At 47.2% G+C, this 21,043-nt stretch overlaps 1 protein-coding gene across 2 annotated transcripts in view; it reads right to left on the bottom strand.

Moving 5' to 3' along the window:
- Positions 1 to 21,043, bottom strand: part of PRDM5 (PR/SET domain 5) — an 831,782-nt gene that overhangs the window by 471,568 nt on the left and 339,171 nt on the right. For both annotated transcript variants that reach the window (XM_078676853.1, XM_078676854.1), the window contains exon 9: positions 4,414 to 4,493. In XM_078676853.1, coding sequence (XP_078532979.1) covers positions 4,414 to 4,493 — 80 coding nt within the window. The remainder of the gene's footprint in view (positions 1 to 4,413; positions 4,494 to 21,043) is intronic.

Below are 21,043 nucleotides of genomic sequence, written 5' to 3'. Positions count from 1 at the left end.
GTAGCGTTATCCTTTCAGCCTAAGGAGAGCAATTCATTATCCTTCTTATAGTCGTGATTCAGGAGGCTTTGAGGCAATCCCACAAACCCCCCTTTTGGATATGGGTTAGTTGCATTTTGTTTCAGCCCTTGTGGGAAGCTGGCGAGAGTCGTCCTGCAGTTTTGCTGCCCACCCTCTTTGAACCCCTCAGAGGGTGCTCAGTGCTTCTTCGAATATCCTGAAGAAGCGCCAGGAGGAAGGGGAGAAGTCGCTGGTGTCCTCAGCTGACAGTGTCTATTTGTCGCTCTCACACTGGGGGCCAGTGTTCCTTAGAAATTATGCGAGCGCTAGAATATCATTGGGGGCGCTGTAGAGACCCTTTTAGTAAGAGAGCGGACTGTGAAGCCTTCATCTTGCGCTTTGGAATTCAGCACTTTATTCAGACTTTCATCCTTCCAAGGTCGGTAATTGAAGAACTATTTATTTAGGTACTAAAAAACACGGCAGAAAGCTCTACATAACAGTGTCAACTGTTGATGTTCTTGTTTTTCTTCCCCCCAATAGTCTTATTCTTACTACTACTGTTGGAAAGTCTAGACACTTACCGCTGCCTTCTGGCCGCTCTCAGTGCTAGCTCTTTGTGTGTGTGCATGTGAGGCCCTGTCTTTCACAAGAGAGCGCTTAGTACAGGTCTTCTCTATCAGAGGCTGTCAAATAAGCTGTCTGATTTCTCCTGTCTTCACAAACGCAGACTGCTTGGAAGCTAAACTGCAGAAAGAAACAATATATAAAAGCAGGGTTGCTAACTCTTTCCACGTAGACATAAGCGGTGTAGGACCTGTCCTGATCATTTTATTGTGAATTGCACCAGCCTATCCCATGCACCTAGGCCAAGTCTGGTGGGTTGCAAGTGACACAACTGCTTCTAGAGTCTTGCTGGCAAGCGTGGGCAGGACAAGAAACACTACTTTTTTCACACATTTCCATGCACTTTTCTGTTTGTCAACTCTTCTGTATCTATTATGTGTTGAGTGCAGCGCAGTGCATATATGAATAGACAATCGCCCATTGCTTATTTCCACTTTCAGATGGAACTCATTTACACTGTAAGGCTCAAAATATCCACATACTCTTTCTTTTTTTGTCTTTGCTCTTCTTTTTTCTTCTCTTGCTACTTAAACTCTCTCTCTTTTCTCTTCCGTCTTTTGCTGACAGTCACATTTCCTCCTTCCCGCCTACTGTCACTTGTTCATCCTTTCTCTTGTGGTCATGGATGTGCAGGCTTTCATACGCTCTTCTCCAATATCAGGCCTTCCCCTTTCATGATCTCTTTTGCACTGTTCTCTCTTGCACCCTTCAGTGTTGCCCAGCATCCCTGTGTACTATCTCTTGCTTGTTCTTTTGTATTGTTACATCCTCGCGTCTTTATCTCTTCTCTTCTAGTCTTCTCTCTGCTGGCTTTCCTGCCCCGCCAATTTCTTCTTTTCTTTCCCCCTGCTCAAGCTCCCCTTTTCCTTATTGTTCACCCCTGTTCTTTTCTCTCTCTAGTCCCCTTTTAGGTGCGTCTTGCTCGCCCACCCTTTTTATCTCACCCATCATCAACCCCATGCCTATTTCTGCATCTCTCTCTCTGTCACGTGTTCTCTCACTGGTGTTCTTTGCCTGAAAGGTCAGAGAGATCATTCTCTCACCTGCCCTTTGTTAACTCTTGATCGTTTCAATAAGAAATGTCCTAGGCAGGCCCAGGAGGACCGAAACCATGTCAGACTTTAAACAAGCATTTGCAATGCAATAGGTCTCGCATTTACGCGAGTTTAAGCTATTGGCATTTTAAATGACAATATGTTTTATTTATGTTTCAAAACCCAAAGCATAAATAAAATGCTTTGTCATTTACAATGGCAGTAGCTCAAACTCGCGTAAATGCGAGACCTGTTGCATGGCCAAAGCTTGTTCTTATTGTGGGCATGGTAGCTATGTTGAAGGAGCAGGGGAGGTGACAGTAGCGGCCCGTGGTGTGAGTGCTGCTAGGCGCTCACGTGGGGCAGGAGAGGGGCAGGGTGGGGGGTAGTAAACTATAGATTATGGCCGATTAGAGGTAAGTAAACATATAGATAAATAAAACGAATTTCATTGCACGCGCGGCCTCGCCAAATGCGATGCAGCGCGTGCAACGAAATTCATGGGATTACAATGCCGCTCCTCTTCCAACACCCATCAGAAGATGAGCGGAATACCCCTGCGGGTTTCCCTCTGACCACCATCAGACAGGAGGCAGTCGGAGGGAAACTCTTGATGTAGGGCGGAAAGCCTCTTACAGTCTGTCGGATAGCTTTCCGCCCGAAATTGAAATCGGGCCCTGAATGGTTTTTCCTGCTTGTTGATATGCTCACATCTTAACCTCATTCCTTTCTGATCATTTCTTTTAGGACCAATTTACATATATTCTCTGTAGCTAAGTGGTTGGTTGTGGTTGCTCTTATGTAAATACTGATTCAATACAACTACACTATAAAAAGCAGTTAAATAAAGAAAATAAATTCCCGAATCCCATAATCTTTCACTTGCTATATATCTAGTGGTGTCTTGTGCAATTGCAAGAATTCTACTGTTAACTCTCAAGGATCAATGCAGTAGAAATGTTACTACTAGCCATCACTAAAAACATTCCTGAATTCCATTTTCTTTCAGTTGCCACTTGAGCTATAGCGTCAGTATTAGAATATTTTCATTTTTAGAATGATTCTATCCTCTGTCTACCGCAGAGGCCCGTCCTACTGTATGCTTTATTGCCAAAATATATAGTAATGCATTAATTCTAGTTAAACATGCTGCTATACTAAAATAAATGTACTGTCCACAAAAAAGTCAGTCCCAATTGTGTTCCTAAAATATAGTACTTATCTCTATTGTTCCACTACATATGTACTGATATTTATAAAGTGTACGTAAAATTGGCTCTTGTAGCATAGTCAGCTAAGGTCTGGCATGCAAAATGTTTGTGCACTTCTGTGCAAGGGAAACATTTTAAAATCGGGTGGAGACAGAGAAGATGTGTTTAACCATTTACTTCCAATAGTGAATTTTGGTTTCACGTACAGCTATAACTGCTGATTACATTTTCCAAATTTGGTATAAAAGTCAAACTTTACTGATTTTGTGGTTTGGTGTAAATCTATGCAGCAGATTTCTGGGAAATTAGCATTTAAAAAAGGTTCTGATTGGTTTGAAAGGTTTAACAGTGTTGTACATCAGTAGAAAAGCCATTCATGATTTGCTTATAACCTTTGCATTGTTAGATGAATATGCATACAATTTGGCAGACCCATAGTATGTTGAGATTATTGTTAGTGATTCAAATCAATGCATATCCATAAAGGGAGGGCCAGTTAAAAGGGTGAGGTCAAAAACTGATTAATTTGCTAACATGTTTAGCACTTTGTGACAAAGCTATCCTAAATTTGGCAGAAGCAAGGAAGAAATAGTTTTCTGTTGGTATGTCAAGTTATGTGCCAGTCCATCAATGGGGGAGGGCAATACAATTTAAATTGCTTATAACTTTGATGTTATTTTTATGAATCAGCAGGAGATTTGGCAGACCGTTAACAAATTAAACCCAGGACAATGACAGGGAGACCCTTTGAGCAACCTCCGCTATGCGCAGCTGTATGGAATTGGGCGTAGAGCCTGGCTGAAGGGGTGCACAGCACAGAATGAGTACATGGCATCTGAACATAATACATTATTAAAAGTACCATGAATTTCACTATAGAACATGGTTGAAAGTTAGCTAAAGTTCCACCCCACAAAATCAAAAAAGCCCTGAAATTCAGAAGCTTTGTAGTGCACCACACAAAGCTCACCATAACTCACTTGCCCGCCATGCACAGTACACACCTTAGTCAATAACACGTAAAAACAAAATGACTATCAGATTGACAGAGAGATTCATATATATCACAAAAAAACACAGTTAACGTGTGTTGCTGTTTCAGCAAACATTTTCTTGGTTATATAAAATAACCATACATTCGGTCCCATCATGCACTGCTTATACCCTTTGACCTCTCACATATATCATCACTCATTACTGGTTAAATGACATAAATGATGACATTCCAGATGACATGTGAAATTACATCATTGATGACGTCAACAGTGTGCTGCAGACCTTAGATTTTGTTTATTTAATGATGTGAACAAATAATATATTTAATGGTAGAAACCATATATTGCAGTAGATATTTGGCCACCTGGAATTCGCTTAATCCAGCTAAGAGTCTCTCTCTGTATTGAATGATTTAGCCTTAATGTAAGAGGTAAAAACATGCATTTGTAACCATTCATAAATGGCATTTTCCCATCTGTGTAGTATACAGTCATCTATCCTCATACATTTTGATGATGCTAAAGCCTGATGTGGTCACAGCTTACCTTTCGATGTTCTCGAAGGTTCGCTGAGGAAGAACATTTCTTATTACACACAGTACACTGCAGTCTTTTTCGAGAGTTTCCTGAAAAAGAAACAAAATGCAATTAATAACTTATTAAGGCGGGTCAGGAAAAACATTTGCAATTAATATTGGGATAAGGATTCTCAACCTTTCTAGCAAAGCACCATTATTGCAGGGGAGAAACCCTGCTACTCATTCAGCGAATAAGCAAAAGTGTTTATTTTACCTTTCAAATGGAAAGTGCTCAGGTGTCTGGCGGAATTTACATGTCAACAATTTAAATAATAGGGGCATTTTTTGGGGGATGGTCCACTACTAAAGGTTGGGGAATACCCACAAACCTGTGTGTATTCAATAAGAATTTGTACTTTGTTTCTCAATCTGAGGTTGCTCATAAATGCACTCCCGGCAATGAAAATATTACATGCATTTTTGGCTAATAAGAAGAAGGGAACAGCCTAAATGTTAGGGAGCGCAGGCAAAGAGATTTCTTTACAAGAAAAAATAAATATCTGATGGTGCAGAAACTTTTTTAGGTTTTACCTTAGTTGCGTAGCCATTGTTCTCATAGGCAGTAGTGCAAGGAAGGAAATGCACTCTGCAAGTTTTGAATTACGAAACACTTCAATAATCAGGGATCACTGGGCCAGTCAGCCCTCTGGGCCCTGGTACAACTGCACCTGCTTTTTTTTTGTGAAAATGTGTTTATTTGCATAGTAGTGAAAGCGCAGCATGCCATCGCCAACATACAGGTGAGAGGACAGTAACTGGTTCTATACAGCATACTGAAGGCATATGGAGTATACATTTTCTGCTTTGTTGTATCCGTAGATAATGAAACAAACCCCCCCCTCAACTCACCCCCCACCCCTACCCTCGGCATCTCTTCCCTTGGTACTCCGTAGGAACAGTTGAGTATGTACATTGGTATTGGCTACGTCCAAAAACAGTTCCTGATAAATACAGTAGTCATGTCAGTCAGCTAGAGGCATAATCGACATTATGGTGGGTTACCCCTGCGCAGCCCTGTCATGGTGCCCCATGGACGTCCGTGACAATTGGCCAAGCATTGCAAACCAGGCACAACTCAAACTGCAGGGGATAGGACATTAGATTCATCGTCTCCCCCTGCCTCGAAAGCCCCTAGCAATGTGAACCAGTCCAGTGATATCAATGTCTTCCTATGGCCTCTGCGTTCCTCGCGTTGTAGCGCTTCCCCCTCCGCCCTGCTCCAGCGTACAACCTCAGATCTCCACATGTCAGGGTCAGGTGGTTTGGGCGATTTCCATCGTATGCTTATAGCACGTTTCGCAAGCAGCATAGCTAAGTCAGTGAAGCGTGTCAACACACTCCTTTTGCGCACCACTGGACCCAGCCCCAATAGTGCACGTTCCGATGTGTGTGGCAGTAGGGGCGCGCCCGCTGTAGTGAGCTTCTCCTGCACAGTGGACCAGAAGTAGCCCAGCTTCGGACAGTTCCAGAGCATGTGCAGCAGAGAGGCATCATCCGTACCACACCGAGGGCAGGAGTCTGACGCGTCAGGGAACATAGCATGTATACGGTGAGGTGTGAGATACGCCCTATGCATTATCATGAATTGAATAAACTTGAACTTCGGGTTCCTAGCCACTTTCTTGGGATATTGTAGGATACGCTCCCATTTCTTATCGTTGAGCAGCCGTCCAGTGTCAGCTTCCCATTTTGCCTTTAGGGGCAATAGAGACGTCGCCCTCCCCGCTCTGATGCCGGTGGTAAGCCATCTAGTCAGGTGGCTACCCGTCCCCATTAGGTATTGCATTGACAGCAGCGGGTTAATGGGAGGCTCATAACCATTGCGCGTCCACATCATCGTCACGAAATGACGTAAACCAGCATGTAAGAGGAAAGAACCTCCTGGTATACGATGTGCGGTCCTGAAGTCCTCGAATGACAGCATGTGCCCTTCTGCAAATAGGTCCCCAACATGCATGACCCCTGCGTCGTGCCACGATGTTAGTCTTTGCGCCAAGAGCGTTCCGTACTCTAGTGGAATACCCAGCAACGGGATTGTGGGGGCGTATGAAGACTCTGGAGTTGTGTACTTGACCGCCTTCCGCCAGTAGCGTACCGCAAGCTGGAGGAGAGTGGGGGTGTCCCTAGGGAATTCCGACCGGGGCAAGAGTAGCGCATGGATCCTCCCCTTGAAGCGATCCTCTTCCGTCATGTCTATCTCATGTAAGTTCCGGCCTGCTAGCCAGTATGCCAGCCACTGTAGTTGGCAGGCAAAATTATAGGCTCTGAAGTCCGGTACCCCCAATCCTTCTGTCTCAGTAGTCAGCTGCAATTTGGCAAGTCCTAGGCGTCTCCGCCCGACCCTCAAATCAGCTCCATCAGTAGCGTGTCCAGTGTCCTAAAAGTTGTCGCTAGTATCAGGAACGGTAGGTTAGTGAAGAAATAAATGAGTCTGGGGAGCACCACCATCTTAGAGATCGCTACCCTACCCATCACCGACAGAGGCAGCGACGTCCAAAACTGTACCTGTGACTTCAGCGCCCGTATTGCTCTGCCCAGGTTGCCATCTATCATCTCCTCTGCACCTCTGTAGATTTGAATTCCAAGATAGCGGATATTGGTGTCTGCCATTTGAAAAGTGTATGGCGGGAAAGACAGTGGATCAGATGGACCGGCGGCAGTAAAGCAATATCCGTATGACTTGGGCCCGCTAATCGTTAGGCGCGACAGCTGTCGGTATGCCTCGAAAAGCGTGGTATTGGGTCTAGGTCACCTCGCATATCACGGAGGTATAGGATGATATCATCCGCATACGCGGACACCACATGAGTCTTCCCACCTCTCTGAATGCCCCGGTGGGAAGCTTCCCCCCGCAGCCGACAGAGGAGCGGCTCGAGCGCCAGAACAAATAAGAGTGGGGAGAGCGGGCACCCCTGTCTGGTGCCTTTGTGAATGGTCAAGGAATCAGAGATACATCTAGACGTGCGCACCCGTGCCGTGGGCTGGGTGTACAGTAGTCGGACCCACGCAATATATTCTGGGGGTAGCCCGAATTTTGCAAACGCTGCAAACATGAAGTCCCATCTGAGGGAGTCCAAGGCTTGTTTCAGGTCCAGGGAGATACAACCCTCCGTGCTCATGTTATCACGGTCTTGTGGCATCAATTGTGCCAGTCTACGAAGGTTCATGGCTGTACTTCTACCAGGCACAAACCCGCATTGGTCGGGGTGGATCAGCTGGGGGATGTATTGCGCTAACCTAGTGGCCACAATCTTGCTCAGAATTTTATAGTCAATGTTAAGTAGGGACAGGGGCCTGTAGTTAGCCAGTTGCATCCAGTCTCTACCTGGCTTTAGGAGGGAAGTTATCAGAGCCTGTAGGGACGTCTGCGGTAGGGTGGAAGTTTGCAGCGCCTCTTGATAAATAATCAGTAGCCGTGGGGCCAGGATGTCGGCAAACGCCTCATAGAATTCTACGGGCAAGCCGTCCGTCCCAGGGGTTTTATTCCTCGGGAGGGCGCGTATCGCCTGTTTAATCTCTGGTGCGGTGATAGGACGTTTCAGGTCGTCGCTCTGTCTAACTGTCAGCTGAGGAAGATCTAACCCCTCCATGAAGTTCTCTAAGGCTACCTGAGATACGGGCCGATGCTGGCCATATAGTGTAGTGTAGTAGTCCTTAAACGCAGTGTTGACTCCCATTTGAGTCGAGGTCAGCGTACCTCCCTGGTCCACAATTTCCAATATAGGGAGATGCGTCGGGGAGTCCCGTACGATGCGAGCTAATAGAGGGCCCGACCTATCAGCCTGCGTGTGTTGTCTGGCAGTGTGTTCTCGGTAGTCCAGTAAGCGTAAGTCCTCAAGCAGTTCAGCGTGTCTAATGTGTGCTTCTTGGAGTGGTGTAAACGGCAGGTTCGTGCCCGCTGCCTCCCGCTCCAGCATGGCCAGTTTGCCCTCTACGTCCTTAAGGCCAGCAATCACATCCCTTTTCATACCCACCCGGGTGGCCATCGCCTCCCCTCTTATGTATGTTTTAAACGCGTCCCACTCTATTTGTCTGGTGCTAGCAGTGTCGACGTTTGCAGTGAAGTAGGTCTCTATGGCGGACGCCACTGACGATTTGAAGACTGCGTCCTCTAGGAGTTCCACAGGCAATCGCCACGTCGGGATTGGCGTCAGCACTCTACCCCATTGTATCGTCAGCTCTACAGGGTTGTGGTCCGAAAGCGTCTTCCCCATATGCTGTGCTGTGAGGACTGTCTCCAATAGAGAGCGGGAGCAGAACACCCGGTCTATTCTGGTGTGCAGTTGGTGTGGTGGTGAAAAGAAAGTGTACTCCTTGTCAGATAGGTGTTTATTACGCCAAGCATCAGTCAGGTCCAACCCATCTTCCCATTGCGTCAGCGCAGCCGCTTGTTTCCTACTGTCTGTGGCGTGTAGTGGTGGGTGCGATCTGTCCAATGTAACATCCAGCACAGCATTAAAATCCCCTCCAATAATCCAATGACATCCCGTCCAATCTATTAACACACCATTAAGACTGGTTAAAAAGTCTGATTGTCCTGAATTAGGCGCATAAACACATCCGAGTACAACTGCGGCCCCATCCAGCATACCCTTCACAAATACATATCTCCCCTCTCTATCAATTCTCTGCTCCATGGGTTGAAAGGGCACAGAATTGCGAAGCCAGATAGCCGCCCCCCTTGAAAATGCAAAGTAGGACGTGGCAAAGAGTTGGCCCTTCCATTTCTTGGACAGTTTCGAAGTCTCAGCAGCGTTCAAATGTGTCTCTTGGAGGCAAGCTATCATGACCCCTCTACGGTTGAGCTGTGCCAGTATTCTATGTCTTTTATAGACCGAGCCCATGCCCCTCACATTCCAGGTGCACAAGGTGTAAACATTAAGTGGTCCCATGACTGATCGTAGACTGTGTCAATGTTGCGCTCATAGGTGAGCATACCAAATGTACCCTATTAAAGAGGGAGAGTGCCATAAAAACAGTTAACCCCTGAACAATGAGGTCCCCAGATAAACAGACCGGGGGTTCAAACCTCGGTACCCAACATGGGTGACAATCAAACATAACCATGTTCATATGATGGGGGTGCAGTCAATTCGATTCCGATCAGCGCTAGGCCTCGATGGCATAGCAAGCCCTAAGCAGGATTTAACCCTTCAGGCCACCCTTCCGTTTGTGGCCAACCACAACAGGCATACAGGTCATACGTTACCACCCAGTTAGTGTTCAAAGCGTTGGTGTCAGAATTCCGCAGCCATTTGCGCCGTGATCTTGGGGAAGAGCTGCAGGCTGTCCGCCGACCCTGAGACCTCAGTGCGTGTGCCCGATACGCTGGCGACGTCCCTCGCTGTGCCCGCGTCATGAGCAGCCAGGGCTTCCTCCGTTAGTTCCACCACCGTCGGTTGCCCCTCCAAGCCGGTCGCCGTTTCTTGTCTAGTCGGGGGGTTCCGAGTTGAGGGGGATTGGCCAGCGTCAGTAGCAGGGCGTCGCCGGTCTGGCCGGTGTTGACGACCGCTGTTCCCACCCTCGGCAAATGGGTCCTGTGAGGTTGTCGGCGTGAGCGTCACTTCCATCCATTCCTCCGCTTCCTCCGGTGAGTCAAAAAAGTGTGACTTGTTGCCATGTAGAATCTTGAGACGGGCGGGAAACAGGAGAGCATACTTCAACTCCCGATCATGGAGTTTGCGTTTTACCCCCAGGAAGGTGGACCGGGCTCTTTGCACCGTCGGTGTAAAGTCTGGGTACACCGACACAGTCTTGTCCTCATAACGGATTGGTGCTTTCTCCCGGGCTGCACGCAGGACTGGGTCCCGGTCCTTGTAATTGAGGAGACGAGCAATCAATGGACGCGGAGGCGCCCCTGGCTGTGGTGGTTTGGAAGGCATCCTGTGCGCCCGTTCCACACTGTAGAGGGCAGTCAGATCTTCTGGGCCCACCATCTGTTTGAGCCAGTCTTCCACAAATTGGGTAGGGTTCCTCCCCTCGCTGCGCTCCGGAATGCCCAAGATGCGAACGTTGTTGCGCCGGGCTCTCCCTTCCGCATCATTCACCTTTTCCCAAAGTTGTTTGACTTGTTTTTCCATGCCCTCGAGCTTAGTTGAGTGTTCCGTCTGTTGCGGTATCAGGTCATTAAGGGCTATCTTCTGTTCCGACACCCTCTCAGCAAGTTTGTTGTGATCTGCTCGGAGCAGGGAGAGGCCCGTTGCCATGTTGTCTATGCGCGATTCCAGCGCTTCCCTCGTGGCCCTAATTTCATTCAGGATGAGGTCCAATTTGGCGTCCTGCGATCCTTTCCCAGTCGGCGGGATAACGTATACGTTTGAGGAGGCCAGCGGGTCTTCCGAACCGGTGGACTGCATGTCCGTCGATGTTCCCTGGTCCGGTGCTTTGCCCCTATGTCTCCCCATAGATCTGGTGTGCAGGGCGCCGCTGTGGTCGGCACTCACCCCCGATACAGCACTCGCGACGTGGCGGTGTAGATTGTCGTGGGAGCAGGCTGGTCTCGCAGCAGGCGGGCCGCGATAAGATGGGGTACCAACGTCGCAGGTACTTGTGAGGAGTGAAGGAGCTTGCCGGGTCTATGACAAGTGTAGCGCTCCGGGTGGGTGTTGGCGCACTATGCCGAGTGTCAACTGCGCCACATCGGCGCAAGGTGGAGCAGCGTAAGTCGGTGCAGGCCGATACTTCTTCACGCCTGAGGAAGTGTGAGGGGGCCCGGCAATAATGCGCAGCAGTCTCCGCAGTGGTGTCTCTGGGCGCGGCGACTACACCCCTAGTGTCTCAACCCAGGGAGGCTCCGGGGTCCGCTAACTCCTGTGTGCGCATACGGAATCAATGAGTGCCTCGGTGAGCATCATCTGCCACTGCATACAGGTCGTACCTCTAGGCGCCGCTCCTGATATCCCCTCTCGTCGACGGCGCGGTGGGCTGGCGTCCCGGGAGGCAAAGCAAGATGGCGTCCCTCGATGGAGACGTGAAGCCGGGTCCTGTCGCGTTGTCGCCGTCCGCCCTCTGGTCGACCCAGCAGGTCCACTATGTCGGGGGGTGGGGGCTGTCCTCGCTGCAGGCGGGCTGCTTGGAGATGAAGTACCAATGGTGCAGGCGCTTGCGAAGCGCGAAGGAGTTTGCTGGCTCTATGACAATGGCAGTGCTCTGGGTGAGTGCCGGTGTGCTATGCCAGGTGTCGAGTGCACCACAGTAGCGTTAGTTGGGGCAGCGTGAGTCCGTGCAGGCTGGTTCGGCACACCGGTGGGCAGTAGGAAGGGCCCTCGGTAATAGTGCGCAGCAGCCCCCATAGTGGTGTTTCAGGGTGCGGTGGCCTCGCCCCCGTGTCCCGACCCAGGGTGTCGCCGGGGTCCGCTATCGCCCATACGTGCCCACGGACTCTGTAAGGGCCTCTGTGTGCCTCTCCTACCGCTGCACAAAGTTCGTACCTCCGGGCGCCGCGTCTGGCAACCCCTCTCGTAGGTGATGTGATGGTCTGGTGGCCCGGGAGGCGAAGCAAAATGGCGTCCCTCAATGGAGTTGCGGAGCCGGGCCCTGTCGCGTAGTCGCCGTCTACCCTCAGGACGACCCAGCGGGTCTCAGAGCACCTCGGCAATTTCCCAGCACCATGGAGCCGTCGCGCAGAGTGTCGGTCCCCAGGGGTGCGCAGGCCTCGCCGCGGTGGGGCGCGCCGGTGTGCCGGTCCGAGTTCGCCGGCAATGCGGGTCGGACCCGGTGGGTCTAAGGTGGTCCCTGCAGGTGATTCAGATCGTGGTAGGAAAGACAGGGAGCCAGGCGTGCAGCCGCAACCTGCACCATCAAGCTCCTCCAGCAGCCACTGACCGTCGCGCCGTCTGTCCGCTGCAGGGCCAGGCGCACTGTAAATCGAGGTTGTGGCTCCGCTAGTCGGCGCAGGCCCAGCCAGCCAACGCGGCTGCACTCAGCTCCGGGCAGCGTCGGAAGGCAGCTGCCGGTCGTCGCTGCCTCACCAGTGTCAGCGGAGGCACCTGGGGTGGATTTCTGGTGGGTGGCGAGATCAGGAAGAAGGATTAACAGCAGGTATCGCGGGCTACGGACTGAGCTCAAAAACTACACGTCCGCCATGATCGGCTCTTAGCCACGCCCCCCCCAACTGCACCTGCTTAACCAATGAAAACTACACTCATGTCTTACCTACTGACAGCTGTAGCTGTCCACAACCTTATGTTACCAATTCAGTTCAACTTAATAATACATACATACAGTGCCCTTCCACCATTGACTGTTGACAATGTCTGAGTGGGCTGTACTTAAATCCATGGCATTTCGTGGAAAGTCACATGTTTCTTTACATAGTCCTCTATAGTAATTTCTCCACTGCTGCTGAACTCTTTATGCTCATCCCCTCGCTTTTTCTGCTAGAAAGTGCTAGCTCTGCTCGTGCTTTGGGCTTTACCAATGCTTGCTTTGGCAACCCCATTAGATTTGTCCAGACAATTCAAATGAAGAGAAACTATTCCAAAGTGGCTACAGTGCATTCACATAAGAACAGCCCCTATGTTGCAACTGACTTTCTAATGTATTATTTTTTTATTTTAGAAAACGTTATTAATATGCTGCTGCTGTGCATGCAGGACTATGCTAGGCTACCACCATGTAATGGATTTCCAATAAATATAAAATAATTAATTACAATATGACTACCATGCATGCACAAGCACTGACAGAGGCCATCGCGTAAAAAAATGTCTTTTGCTTTAGAAAAAAGCATTACAAGATGAACACCATGCATGCATGTGCATAAACAATGGCCATCTTTCACTGCTGCTTTAAAAGAAATTCCAAAACAGGTCTGCCGCACATGCTTGCTCAGTGACAATCTGAGGGGGAACAGGCAAAGCAAAAGGTTGTTGCTGGGTATCAAAGACAAGATCTTTTGCGCTTGCCAGCACTTGAGCACTGTTTTAAAAACTTGCAGGTACAATAGCATGTTTACATTATGTTTCTACATGCAGGCATTTACACCTTTCATCATTTCCATAAACAGAAAAACAAGGCAAAATCAAGGCATGTGAGTTCACACACCTGTCATCAAATTCACTTGACTTCTAGTAAAGGAAGTGATGAAAGGGTCATCAGAGTTGAAAAAAACTAGATAATTAAAAAGAGGATAAACATGTAGATAAATAAAGGAGATACCAAGGGGCCCATTACGATGTCGGGCAGATTGCCTCCGCCAGGCTGGCGGTAGCTACCGCCGGCCTGGCGGAGGCAATCCGCCCGACATCCACACTAGTTTTCCCCCCCGCCATATTAGTATGACGGGGGGACCTCGGCGGACGGAAAGACCGTCCGCCGCATTTCCGCCCCGGTCGCCGGTGACTACAATGCTTTTGCATGGCTGTTGTCAAAGGAAACATTACTGATGGTCACCCACACTAAAAGAGTGAATGGACTGCCAGCCATGGGTTTCCGATGGAGAGCCAATTTAAAATGAGGTCAGGAAATTGCAAGTTTGGCACGATGGGAGCTCTGACAATTTATGACAGAATTTATTTTGTGGCGAACTTTATATAAAGTTCATGAAATTCATTAGAGGCAATCAAAAAACCTAAAACGTTATTTGGAAATCGTTTTCGAAAAAATCCAAATCAACAGCATTTTTGTGTGATAACAAATCACTAAAATCAATAGTGCGTTTCACACAGCTATTGGCACATGTAACAATGATTATAAGGCAGGATTAAACTTTATAGAGTGTGCAAAGAGCATGATCTATTATTTGGATTGTAGCAATCTCCGTACTGCAGACCAGACAGAAATCCAATTTTCACCGCTCTGAGAGCTCTTCTTTCCTCATTCAGGTCCTTCGAGTACCACCGGACACATCATATGGTACCCTTGGGTACATCAGGTTTTTGAGAAGGGCTATATTTGTAAAAGCCCGGCAGTAGTGTGCAGTCCCAAACAGCGAAATGTAGAATTTGTGGCGGAAATGCCTTACTCGTCTTTGCCTAAAATCATATTAGTAATGAATGTGGTGGTGTGCACACCATATAAACCTAATTAATCCAATCGAAATTTCTTTAACATATTTGACCTTTTGCGTGCAACCTGGGTTTCGCCTTGCCATCGCGCAGTTTGAAAAATTCCATAAGTGGGGAGAGCAACATTCACACTCCACACCCTGGTGCACTGCGTTTATTTCGGATGCTAGATCCATCATATATTTCTCCGTTTGTCAGCAGCATTCTTTTATTCGTGACCCAATGCATTTCGAGCAATTGCTTGCTCTTCGTCAGGGGTATCTGAAATTTCACACAACAAATTTTTCATTAAATTTAGTCTGAACGGACCCATATTCGAATCTGAATAGTACACATGCACGACATAGATTTTAGATTCGAATGTGGGTCCGTTCAGACTAAATTTAATGAAATATTTGTTGTGTGAAATTTCAGATACCCCTGACGAAGAGCAAGCAATTGCTCGAAATGCATTGGGTCACGAATAAAAGAATGCTGCTGACAACTACTTTTTGTGTATGGATCGTATTTACAAGGAGGCCTGGTTGGGCACATGTTGATACGTAAAGTTTCAAAAGCAATTTGGTGACATGTGGAACAGACGGAATCATAGAAGATAATATGATAAAGTAAAGGATAAAAAATGGATAAACATGAATGAGACAAACGGACAAATATAGGATAGATCTAGCATCCGAAATAAACGCAGTGCACCAGGGTGTGGAGTGTGAATGTTGCTCTCCCCTTATAAAATCATATTAGAACACATGAATATCACTGCTCGGTGAAAATAACTCTTCAGCAGCTAAATTATATCCAAAACACTGCGCTACCCTGTATGCATTACATCTACATTATTTCGAAAAGAACACTGTACTGGCATGTTGGGAGTTGCCTTAGAATGTAGTCCACAGCAGGTCTAAAGTCCACTAGCTATCGAAGTGGACTTGCAAAATTTGAGGTAGAATTTAGAAGACAAAAAGGACAAGCAAATACTTCCACGACATTCTAATCTCTTTTGGATACCCAGAAACATTTGTGGGAACATCTTTAGTCAATTATACAGATTTACCTATTCACATCCATTATTACACCATCCTCTGAACAAGATCCCTCTGTAGGCTCTTAAGAGGCTCAACATAGCTAACACTATTTGGGTGTGCCTCATAGAGTGAATAACCTGTATGATTACACCAGAGAAAACATTTTGTTTTTAATCAATTTGATATAAGAGATATGCTTGTTTCTCGTTTGCCTACTCAATTTTCAATGTTTTCTAACTCAATGGATAATATTTTACATCCTATTTTGTGGAATTAGAGAACTTTTTTATTTTACATTAACGTCTGTTTTCAAATTATGCCACTATCTTGTTTTCCTTTCAAACTAACAATGAAATTGTGAAAAGCAGAACACATATTCCTAAATTGCTGATATTCTACAGAAACCTACGTATCACTGGCTTCTTGATAGCAAAGTATTGAATACAATAATCTAATTAAAAAGCTAATTGAATTAGACAAAAATCACTTGAAACACCAGCAGGACCGTTACTTTTGACACGCTTCTAAATTGAATGAAATTTGTTGAGGTTTAAATCACATTCGTTATATTGGTTTGGCAGTGTAATGAAACAGGTGCGTAACAGTCCTGTAAAAGTTCTTGAACCTGTCAATCCACAATGGAGCTTTCAGAGCAAGTAGGATGTATACTCTAATTGGGTTTAAAAAGAGTAAAGCTCAACACAGACATTCGGACGAATTCCTTGGTGTGGTTTTCTTAATTAGCACTCACTTTATCGGTGCAATAAAAAGTTTATTTGTATGTTGAGGCTGCACATTCTTTAATACAAACTGCCCAGGCTTCATCTGTCTATGGGGATGCAGTTTCAGAATAGGCACTGAGCCAAAGATGGAGCTCTTGGCTGCTCCCATGTTCTCCAGAGGTCGCAGCAGAGACGCAGCTTACAACGAAGACATTAGAAATGAGAACAGACTTTGCAATTAAAAGCTGACGGCGAAAGAAGAATACAACCTTTCTGCTACTCAACTGTTCCCCAGCATTCGCACATCCAGATTTGTCATTTACAGGACGATTGCATCAAAATCAATGGTAAGGCGTTATTATAATGTTGCTGCCAGTTACCTTGCCCAAATTAGATGGGATCTCTAATAACATCCAAAATGTACGCACTTTATTCAAGCAGGAAATGTTCAGACTGCAAAAAAGCTATCAAAGACCAAAAATGCTAAATCATCAAATTAAAGTAGTAGCTCCCACTCTCTTAATATGTTACGGAGATGTATTTTGTGGGTGTTCTCTTAGACGCATTTACCTGTCATCTTTTGGATTTTAGCGGGCTCAGTATTTTCATATCTGCTAGCGCTAGACAGGAGCCCTCAAGGCGAAACAAAGAGCACTTACTCTTTCAAGCAATGTCTGCTTTGAATCAAAGATCCAAGCTGATCAGTCCAAAATTGGCTCTATGTCTTTGAAACAGTGTAAAAGCTCTCCAGAGTTTCTTTAACAGTGCTGAAAAATGATGCTTGTTCTAAAGCCAACGGCTGATCCCCAATCACCAGCTCTTTTTGTGCTTCAAGCACAGATCCAGAGCCAAACCCTCAGAGCCTTCTGGTTACCCTTAATGGCCACTCATATTGTTGATAAAGTCTACCCTTTCCGTCAGGAAATAGGCTCATAATTTACAGCTGCCAGGCACTGATCTACAGGGGCTTGAATGCCCTTAGAAGAGCAGGACCCAAGGCCCTAATGTAGAATTATAGGTTGTCCGCTAATTGTGTGATTATGTTAAAGAACAGGAAAACTAAGTCAGTATTCTAACCATACTCTAAGAGCGGCACTAAGCCTGTTGTTAAATAGGAACATTTCTATCATTGGTATAGTAACATTTCTGGCTCCTAAAATTACCAATTGGCATTCCTAAAAACTGACATACCCTTCACTCATTTGACAGTGACATAAGAAGGAATTCACATGGCATGTGCCTTACAAAAATCCAAAACGCATGTCTGTCCACTTTAATTCCAGAAGCCAGGTATGGTGTGAGTTGCTTGCACAAAACATGAGCTAGAGACAAATCTGTGCCGATACCCATCAATGCACAGCTGGTAAAGGGAAGACATATTAACATACCAAGTACTTCATTTTCATAAAACATATGAGCAATTGGTAAAAAATATACAAGTGAAAGGCTAAGTGGAGGTAAAAAACACAAATGCTCAGAAAACAAAACAAAGGGATCATGGATTCCAATAGGAAGTAGATGGATTTTCTGTATTAAAATAACAGACACACACTTTGTTGATTCACTACCTCCTTTGCCCAGGTGCAAGTCTATGGGTTTATTTAAAATGTAGCAAACACAAGGAGATGATGGATGGAGCGCTGAAACTTTTCACACACTCACCCCCAGTCACAGATCTGGGCTGAATCCATCATCGTTCTTTAGCTCACTTTACCACCCCAGTTCAAACCCAGCTATATGCAAATCAGTCTTGACCCTGTGCCTTATGGGAAAAGTCCAGCCCAAACTTCCAAGCCACATCTCCCCTGGACCAAAAACAAGCATCCTGGGACCGGTTTCGGGGTAAAACCCCTCAACAGCCAGGCTAACTTGAATCCAGTGCCAAGACGTGGGTCCCTTACTCACTTTGCCACTGGAATCACAGGGCCGGACTGGCTGCCGGGCGGTTGGGTGTGCTGCCATGCTAGGGGCTGATTTCGTTGATGGGGACCTGCGTGCGCTGATCAAAATTCGTTTAGCTTTTTTTATTTCAAAACGCACGATGGTCCCCATCAATGAAATCAGCCCCCACTGCAGAGAAATTAGCCCCCAGCTCGGCAGCACACACAACCGCTCGGTAGCCAGTCTGGCCCTGATCCAGTGGCAAAGTGAGTAAGGGACCCAGGTCTTGGCATACCCTTCCAACTTAGGGCAAACAAAGCAAACACAAGGAGATGCTGGATGGAGCACAGAAACGTTTCAGACACTCATCCCCAGTCACAGATCTGGGTTGAGTCCATCATCGTTCTTTAGCTCACTTCGCCACCCCAGTTCAGACCCAGCTATATGCAAATCAATCTTGACCCTGTGCCTCATGGGAACAGTCCAGCCCGAACTGCTAAGCCAGGTCTTCCCTGGACCGGAAACAAGTATCCTAGGACTGGTTTCAGGGTAACACCCCTCATCAGCCAGGCAAACTTGAAATCAGTGGCAAAATTGCATTATTTACATTTCCCATTCACTAAAAACACACTCTCTTCTAAGGCAAGTTATTATTTTATACCTGTAGAGTGATACCTAAGCCATATGTTTCTAACTTAGTCAAAAACAACTTTTACATATCCAAGGTCATTGAAGAATCCTAACAAGAAAACAGTGATAGACTGTAATATTTTGTGAGAGTTCCTACCACTTTGGACCTCATCTGTGCACATTAGTCTAACACTTAATAAGCAAAAGCGTGAAATTATCTTGTATGAGTATAAAATGTTGACTTACATCATAAATCAAACCTGAATAAAACACCTTTAAACACAAGCTTGGGAAATACATTATGTCCTGGGACACGAGAAATGTATTCACGGAGGCATTTTACCTACTTCACGGAGGCACTTTACCTACCAACAGGACTTCAGCGGCATCCATTGTTTTTTAACCTACATCTCGCCGCACCCGCTCCGCGGGTGCCGCATCGCCGGTCCAGGCGCAGGGTGAACCGGTGAAGAAACAAGAGGAAGGCGGCACCGGGTGAGAAGTGTCAGCGGGGCTGCGAGCGTGCAGGGACTCCAGCAACCAGGAGTCCCTGCGAGACCGACCTCCAGCTTCCGGTCCGCTCTCCCTGCTGGCCCGCTCCCCGCCCTTCTGTGATTTTAAAAGCATCCCTCACCTCCTTCCTTGTGGGACACGAGAAATTTATTCACGGAGGCATTTTACCTACTTCACGGAGGCACTTTACCTACCAACAGGACTTCAGCGGCATCCATTGTTTTTTAACCTACATCTCGCCGCACCCGCTCCGCGGGTGCCGCATCGCCGGTCCAGGCGCAGGGTGAACCGGTGAAGAAACAAGAGGAAGGCGGCACCGGGTGAGAAGTGTCAGCGGGGCTGAGAGCGTGCAGGGACTCCAGCAACCAGGAGTCCCTGCGAGACCGACCTCCAGCTTCCGGTCCGCTCTCCCTGCTGGCCCGCCCCCCACCCTTCACGGCTCCTATATCTCATCACACACCTCCCGCAGCGCGGGACGCAGCGCGGGGCGAAGACCGGGCAAAGAGCGGGCCGTTTGAGGCTGTTCGAGTACGGAGAGGACTGGACTGGCCCAACCCCCTTTCTGCCCTTGCTCAGCCACCTGGATATTAATACAGTTCCTTATTCCTGCTTAGGAGGGCTCCTTACTTTGTTAGTTATGTGCACCCGGGCTACACGTAGTAGGGCTACTAAGGGAGGCCCGCAAACAAATGGCCCCATGGACGATTTTATTACTCGTACAAATTTAGCCATTGATAATGAAATTTCTAAACTACAGACTCGAGTCTCCTTGGACTTGGCCGCTGCTAGAAGATTGTCCCAGGACTTTGCCAAGTCAAAAAAATCCTCCTTGGGACACATAGCAGCTGCTGTAACTCCGGAGCGCCCGGCCATCCGGCACTGCGTAACTACGCAGGTTGAAGTCCATCATAGTCCGATCCCACCCACTTCGCCTATATCCTTGTGTCCCGCGACCCAGTCTGATAATCAAAATCTATCTGTGGCTACTCCCGGTCAGCTAGCTATCAAATCCCCTTCCCTGTTAAATCCTGAAATACCTGTATGTAATAACACCAATGGTAAACTACCCAAAAGGAAACGCGATTCTAGGTCTGCTTACGCCCGTAAGAAAGCTAAAATTGCTGTGGGATACCAGTTCAGTATGGGAAGTGTACCTGTGACTAACGCTATAGGAGGGTGTGCCCCTTCATCCAAGGCACACACAGAGGCAGTCGAAGAGGGAATAGCCTCTGCATCTGTTATCACAATTGATGAGGATGACGGCCCACACCTTGAGGGACAAGAAGGGAGGGATGGAGAATTTATAGGCCTAGTTTGGGAAACCTTAAAGAAGCTTCTTTCTTCCTTAGACCTGAGATTATCCCGTATCGAAAATAATTTGCTAGAGATGGAAAAGAGCATTATAGCCCTAGCTACTCTTGGCTTGCGAGGACTAGAAAATCAAGGTCTTCTAGAGAAAGACCCAGTCCCACAAGCCACACAATTTCCACCTCCATCACCTGCCATAGTACGGCCAGTTCCCAAACCACGAACCTTGGGTGTGGATCAAAAAACCGTTGATCTACCAACTAGACAATCGAAGCCCCCCACCATCCAAACTCCTGTACATCCCAATGCTGGCACTCCCTCTAGACCAATTGCCAGCAAAGCTGTTCACCAGATGACCCAGGGTCCATGTAGTAAGAATAACTTTCGAGGGGGTTATATTGATCTTCCACCGGAGGCTAATGAGTACGTGGTTCTGTTGACGGGTGTTCCCCAGATTAAAAATGACCAGCATGAGAACCACTGGTCTCTGAAGAATAAGACCATGCACTGGTTCA

The sequence above is a fragment of the Lissotriton helveticus genome, chromosome 2_1 (assembly GCF_964261635.1).
Source record: "Lissotriton helveticus chromosome 2_1, aLisHel1.1, whole genome shotgun sequence".
In the NCBI taxonomy this organism is placed as follows: domain Eukaryota; kingdom Metazoa; phylum Chordata; class Amphibia; order Caudata; family Salamandridae; genus Lissotriton; species Lissotriton helveticus.
The sequence above is the reverse complement of the archived record's forward strand: the minus strand, read 5'-3'. Positions and strand labels throughout refer to the sequence as shown.